The 7,446-nt window shown below is 42.3% G+C and overlaps 1 protein-coding gene across 1 annotated transcript in view; it reads left to right on the top strand.

Moving 5' to 3' along the window:
* Positions 1 to 6,906, top strand: part of LOC104466991 (transcription factor IIIB 90 kDa subunit-like) — a gene marked incomplete at both ends in the record, with an annotated part of 29,116 nt that extends 22,210 nt beyond the window's left edge. The window contains one exon of the mRNA XM_010080594.1: positions 6,733 to 6,906. Within this exon, the coding sequence (XP_010078896.1) occupies positions 6,733 to 6,906 (174 nt within the window). The remainder of the gene's footprint in view (positions 1 to 6,732) is intronic.
* Between the last annotated feature and the right edge of the window lie 540 nt (positions 6,907 to 7,446).

Here is a 7,446-nt window from a genome sequence, read left to right as displayed (position 1 = left end):
AGGAATGGACTCAGGTTGCTCAGCCCTGGGACTGACACATCCCATGGAGGAACTGGAGAGTTCTGGTCTGGAGGAGCAGGGTTCTGCGGACATGGGGTGCACCCACAATGAGATGGTGGCGAAGTGGGGATTTGCGGCTAGACTGGGTTAGGCAGAGCAGGGGAGTGAGGCCAGCGTGTTCATCTCATTCCTCATAGGCAGCTGGGTGTTACTGGGAATAACTCTTAGCGAACATTAATAAAATTGAAGTTGTTCTTTTGCTGGGTCAGCACTGCTGTAATGCCCCACTGTGCTGCTACTTTTACTGTTCATTGGCCTTTTTCCTTACAGACTCGCAGAGATAAAGCTTCTCATCACTCACGGGATTGTGTGTGTTGCTGGAAATGCTCTGTGTGATCCCTGCAGCCATTGCCTCGGTTTCCTCCCTGCCTCCCCGCATTGTTTGGGCTTTAAATGTTGTCTTGTCTTTGATCATGGGACTCTGCCCTTGATTAGGCTTCTGGGACCAGCCTTCATAAGAGTAGCCCTACTGATGTTCCTGGACTTTCCCTGTTGTGGCTTTGTTTGTTTTACTGATTTGTAATACAAATAACATAGAAGCCTGGCATGGAGCAAAGAGCAGGAAATTCATTCAGGCTTTGAGCTGGGACTTGCTGAAATTGAAAGATATGACAAAGCACGCGGGGATGCTTGCACATAAAAACTACTATTTCGCCCTTTTCAGGAGTTCTTTTGGAGAGCTTTTTTCGAATAAAGAAAACAGAAGGAGTAAAAAACCAAATGCAGAATAAAATCTGCACATAAAATTCATTCAGTAAAGGAATTCAAATTCTGGAAATGAATACCCAAGCAAAAACCATCCAAAATGTTTCCTTTTATAGAATCTAGTGTTTGTTACCATAACAATCCTTTTTGCAAAAAAAAAAAAAAAGGATTAGTGCTGTTAACATGACTCCATTGCCTGATTCAGGTAGTTCTAGTTTCCAGGCCCCCTTGAGCAAATTGCAGAAAGGGGGGAAAATCTGTATGCCTGGATATTGATGATGCAGTTTAGTATTGTAATAACAATTCATTTAAGCTCTGGGTGTATACTGCCTGTTATTTCCTTGGAAACTTATGCTTCGTACTGAAAAGTACTGCTGCGAAATAGCAGCATTACCGTCTCTGTCAGTCTGAGGGGAGTGGTGCAGATGAGCAGGCAGAAGCCAGAAGAGAGTAATATATATATCACTGTAGCTGCTTGACATTACTGACTTTTAAGGGATCCAAAAAAAGGTATGATTCCTCTTGAATAGTAGAAGAGAACAAGATGTTTCTGTAGTAACGAGATCATAAAAGAAAGAAAATTGCTTCTAAAGAATGGGTCTGATTTTCCCCCTTTTTCTATTTTGCTCTTATTATAACTTAAGCTGCAGTTTTGTTATCAACTGCCTCTTGTGTAAGCATTTAATATTACGAAGGTTTTCTGCAAATCTATTTTTGTGACAGTGATTTCTAGCCTACACATTTTTGTTTTGTAATAACCACTGTTTCCTCCATCAAAAGAATAGGAATTTTCAGAAATAAAAGGATAGGAGCATTCAGCGGCACTATCTGAGCTTGTCAGTTCAGGTTTTATGTGCCAGTTCAAAGCATTGAGGTTGGCACCAGTTGAGAAGATGATGGTATTTCTTTCAGCTTGCTGGGAGTAGATGGGTAGAAACCCTTTTTTTTTTTTTTTTTTAGTAGGTTTGGAACTAAAAACTGAAAAGAGCCTTTTGTCTTTAGATGCAGATTCAGGAGCGTGATAAACTTTACTACTTGGTAGCCTGGGAACTTGATTTTCTGTGTTGCTTACAGAAGTGCAAGCTTCTCTCTCTCTCTTCCCCCCTGCCTCCCCCTCCACCCCACCCGAATTGCATCATGAGCCTTTGAGAAATAAATGAGAACTGCCCGGCATGTGTCACAAAATTTCTGTAGTTTCTAGACTTTTGTTCTTTTGCTCTTTAAAGGAGAATAATTTTACTGTTTTACTGGTAAGGGAAGGGGGAGGATTTTTGTAACCTTGCTGATGCCTTTTTAAAAAGACACTGTTCCTTGTCCTTTTCCCAAAGATACTTAGGCACCACTTTAATGCCATCACTAAATTGCAAGGGCATCATGAAGTCTAAGCTTTGACCTTAAAGGCTCTATTTCTTCTGGTTTAAAAAAATAATCCCAGAATCTGTCAAAAACCTGTAAGGCCCAAAAGAGTCAACTCATTGCAAGTTACTAATAAAAGATGCACCTACTAAGGGACGTGTTTAACCTCTTTATATATTTTGACTTATATGTTGTACTCTTGCCTAGCAACTTAGAAAAATGTGCAATATTTATTTCTGACTGTTCCACATGATGATATTCTTTTATATTGTTACAAGTTTTTAGAGTAGTGTCCCACTCAAACTTTTAAAAAAATTGTTCTGTGGATAAAATGGATAAGAAAGTCAGGAAGCTGTTGTCTTGGGTTTCGTTTTATAACCCAGAGCGTAGCAGGGTTTGAAGGTGTGGCAGTTCTTGTCTTTTCCATCCAGTAGAGCAGTTCAGTTCATTCGATGAGTTTGTAACACTGCGACGTAATCTGGTGAATACTGAGGTGAGCAGATTGCTAATCAATGGCATTGTAATGCTGGATATTCCCACTGTTTTGGCTGAGATCATAGGGCTTACTGCGTTCTTGCGGATAGCTGGACCAGCTCACCCCACGCTGGGACCATATGGTCAAACTGGCGGAAAGGGCATTAGCCAGCCATTGGGGCTGACTGAAGCCACGCGGGCAGTCTAGAGCAAGCGATAGAGACAGTCAGGAGATCAACAACAAACGGTTATGAAATGCCACCCAGCTACGTTCAAGGCCTGATAGACATAATGCAGCACTGCAGGTTTGCTGGAGGGAATTGCTCCTCTTCCCAACCCTGCAGTTTGCAGCTGCCCTGCGGTTCCTCCCTGCGCTGACCTTATTGCTGGGGGAGCAGTCGCTCGTGTGAGATGGTATCGGCGTGCTTAGGCAGGTCTGTGGCTACCATGGCACGCTTATGAGGACTGTTAGTGTTGAGGACTGGCAGTGTGGATGGGTATTTGGTCTTTGTTCATGTTTGTCAACAGTAACTGGAGCATTGGATAGAGAATTTATTTTAATCAGTTATTTTCTTATGCCCAGTTTCTCTAAGTATGAATATTTGCTGTTCAGATACCAACAGATTAAATTACTGTATTTAAAATTAAAGAAATTATTATGGAGATGCATTTTCCAGCTCTGGAAATGTCAGATTGGTGAGATTGGCAGAAAAGGTTGGAAACCCAAAATTACATACTTTTAGTTGTCATCGGACTGGGATGAGGGCACTGGGCAGCAGTTTGGTTCTGTACTGCAGTACTGGGGCAATAGCCATTTAGCCAATACTTGCCTTTTCTTGGAGTTACTTTTGAATGGAGATGCTTCTTCAATCTGTGAAGGAACCAGGAGTACAAAATACCTTGTGTTCCCTGTGGAGAAATTCAGAGGCATGATTGCTAGCGCTAGCTTTTCCAGTTTGGTTCTTTTTTTTTTTTTTTTTTTTTTGGTTAGTGTTACATAAGATACCAGAAAAATAGAATTTTGTTGTCATCTTAAATTCAAGGGGCGGAGTAGAGGGGGGGAGCAGGGGAAGAAACAACAAAGCTATTGATCTTTCTTTAGTAAATAGGAGACTGGTTACAGAATGTAAATATTTATCTTAGATGATGCTATGAGCAGTACATTTTTTTTCTCTCTCATAACAGATAAGGACAAAGCCAAGTTACTCATCAGGATGCACATAATTTCTAAGGTGCTTCTTGTCCTATGTTAAGTTGTTCATTTTGGGGATCAATGGCAGTATAACAGTTGTCTTATTTTTCCACAAACTATATGACATAATACTACAAAGCAGCTTGAGGGAGTCCTAGCACACAGAATTAAAGCATTCACTGGTCTGCTGAAGGTTGGACCAGTACCTTTCTGTGCTCTTGTATCCCTTTGGTATTTGTCAGGAGACAATGACTGGTCACCCCTAAAGTAATTGCATTTTACAATATTGATGCTGGATGAAGAGCTCAGCTAAAAAAGCATATATTACTCAAACAAGCATACTGTTTACCTAGGATGGATTATGATGAATTATATTTCAACATTTTAAATTAAGAAAAGGTTAAATACTCAGAGAATATTAATGGTAGCTTGGGGATGGGACCAGCTCCGTGGGAAAAATAGTTTATGAAAGAAATTAATTTCAAATATCTTCCTCAATGTTGTTTTTTTTTTTTTTTCTCTTCTGGTATGTTCTTTGTTTCTGAAGTACCCTCTGACATGTGGAGCCCTGAATAAGAGTGATGTTTTTGGGAGGATTATCTTGTCATGGGGATGGGCCAGGGGAGCACTGGGGGAGAATTCTCATGGATGTTTGTCCTCTTCTTACTCAGCATCTCCAGCTCATTTGAGCTGTTCCCTGGTGTGCCCCCAGGACCATATCATCTGCTGCCATGCAGGTGGTATGTGGAGCTACCTCATCACCTCCGTCCCTGTGGGGCCAGGTGGGCCCTGCTCACCGGTTCCGCCATTAGTCCAAGAAGCGTTCAAGAGCACTTCCTTGGCATAGGAGCCACTGTTCTCTTTATGTTTCTACAAAAGCTTTACTGAAAAAGCAAAATTCACACACCACTTAAAACTGCTGAAGTTGTTTCTTGTTACCAGCTGCCTTTGTGACTTTGGGGACATTGAATTGGATCATCTTACGTAAAGGGAACGCTGCGCACTGCTGCTGCAGCGATCCCAGCCTGGATCTCCCTGCAGCTGAGGGACAGCGCATGGGCATGGTCACGTCTATTTTTTTTAGTGGTTGTACATCTGTATGCAGTGCCTAAAATCTCTACAGATGACAGTTCTTTGTGTCCTCATCTCAGCAGACATGAATGGCAAAATACAACCAGATAACATAGGAAGCTTAGGTGATGGGAAGAGGTGGCTTTCCATAGCCTTGCGGGTCCACGCTGGCCTCTGGGGTGGACTTGTTCGGGGAGGGGTTGGTCAGGGAAGCTGCTTTGCTGCCACTGCAGGGATGAGTTTTAGTACTCAAGGCTAAGTGTATTTTTTTTGACCACAGATTTTTTTCCCACAAACTGATTTTTTTTTTTATTAGGGACATAAAAGTCTTGATCCTGCTTCAGCATACAGGTTGTAGAATGTGAAATAAAATTCAGGGGAGGGTGAGTGCTAGTTAGTATCTTAGCTTTGTGAAGATGTAGTTTTTGCATTTGAGGCTGGTGAGTGCCAGTGCAGGACTGCTGATGGCAGTGGAAAAACTATTCACTTAAGGGGCTTTGGATTACTCTTGAGTAGCTTATTGTACCCACACCTCCTGCGGAAGGCGACTTATCCTTCCTCTGTTGTTACTTCTTCATCCAAATGCATTACACCTGGTTGACCAACGTGCCTTGAGCTTTGTGGCAGCTCCCGTTTGGCCGGAGCCCTGCTGACCCCAGCTGTGTGTCTACAGCCACGTTTTATTAAAGCCGAATTGAAGCTGCCTCTTTGGCAGAAGGTTGTTCAGAGGTTAAGCATTTTTACCGTGTTATTAGTGATGATGGCGTAGGGATTGGCATAAAATTAAGACACGTCGTGTGTGCAGGTGCTGGTGTTGCCCCGGTAAGCACTGTGTGGTCTCCATCGCTTTCTGTCAGCGGTGGCTGAGGCACACGCAGGCATTGTGTCCCCTTCAGCAAAGCTACTCATGACATCTCCAAAGGGAACAGACGAGTGTTTCCTGTAAATACGCGTACTGGAAACATCTGCCCGGCACATTGAATTAAATGATTTTTCTTGATGTGCTGTCTGACCCCGTGTGCTGAGGAACTCCAGCGCTCTGTTTTCCTCATGACTTCCCCCATCTTCTCCTTACGCTGTCTTTTTTTCCGTAGCTGGAGCTGCGAGGACAGGCTGGACTTCGCTTCCCGCATCTGTCCTAGCAGCTGTACTGCTTCCTGCCATGAATCATCCCAAACACACTTTTTAAAAAAATTATTATTATTTTAGTTAAGGGTGAAGGCACATTTGTTTTCCTGAAGCCACGAACTAATCTGGGTGATCTGGCAGCCAAACCTTAACTGGAGGCTCTGGTGCAAAAGTTCCGAGGAAGGAAGTGCCGCCCCACCGGTGGTGGTCACGGGCGAGCCTGGAGCACAGCCCCTTTCCCTGTGGGCTTCGGTTGTGGTCAGAAGAACTGCAAGCTTCATCGCTTCTTGGAGAGTTGCAGCAAAACGTCTCCACTGTTTGCACGTCAGTCAATGTCAAACACGCCATGACCGCTGGTTTTCAGAAGTTCATCGTTACAGCTAACCAAGTGCTAATTGTCAGATGATGTCTGGAGCGGGGGGCATAATCTTTTGCCTGAGAAGTCTCGGCTATGTTTTAGATCCTCTCTAGGGCTGATGTTTGTGGGTTTGTTTTCCAGGGCTCATTGATTGCATATATTTAAATTCTAGCAGTCCAAAACAAGGCATTTTTTTTGTCGTGAGGAGCTGAGGATATATAGTTTCTGAAACTTGAGAGGTTATTGTATTTCACGCAGAGATGAAATCCAAAATCCACCCCCTCAATTTTGTCTTTAAAAAAACGTGCCCAAAAAACCCCACCCCAAAAGCACACCAACTACAAAGTTGTTAAGCATTTTTTTTTTTTCCCCTTGTTAATTTTTCTAGGGAAACGTCAGATTCACCACTTGGGAAACCAGCTTCAACTCAATCAGCATTGTCTGGATACCGCCTTTAATTTTTTCAAGATGGCTGTGAGCAAGCACCTGACCCGGGGCAGAAAGATGACCCACGTAATTGCTGCGTGTCTCTACCTGGTGTGTCGGACAGAAGGAACTCCTCGTATCCTTTCACATTAAAAAAAAAAAGAAAATAAATAAATAAAAGACATACTTTTAGCAAAGCAACTATCCCAGTTAGACCTTCTTTCAAAATTTGCAAAGGTAAGTGTTTAGGAGCTAACTTTGTCGCTGTTGGTTTTATATAATGATGTGAATGGGAGTTTTTCCTGTGGTTCAAGTGAAATTTTTCCCTTTCAAAATGTTAGTATTTACAAGGAGCTATAAATGTCACTCTGCCTCCCATCAATAACTAAATTTCTTCTTTCTCAACATTTTCTTTTAGTATAAGGTTGCACTTGTCCTATGCTTTGCTAGGGTTTACTTGCTTATGGTGTTTTTTGTTGTTTTGCTTTTCTTTTCTAAAACAAATGAAAATCAACCCCAACCATCCTGTAGTGTCAGCATTAAAGAACATATTAGAGTTCCAGTGGGTTTTCCATAAGATATTTGGACTTTCTTCTTTTAATGCTTTTGGGAATGACAGTGTCACTCCCTTTTTAGTTTTGGGGAAAAAAAGGCATTTGATAAAATTCTGAAATTT

This window comes from Pterocles gutturalis, unplaced genomic scaffold, assembly GCF_000699245.1.
Source record: "Pterocles gutturalis isolate BGI_N339 unplaced genomic scaffold, ASM69924v1 scaffold25059, whole genome shotgun sequence".
Classification (NCBI taxonomy): Eukaryota; Metazoa; Chordata; class Aves; order Pterocliformes; family Pteroclidae; genus Pterocles; species Pterocles gutturalis.
Note: the sequence above shows the minus strand (reverse complement) of the source record. Positions and strands in the feature narration are given on the sequence as shown.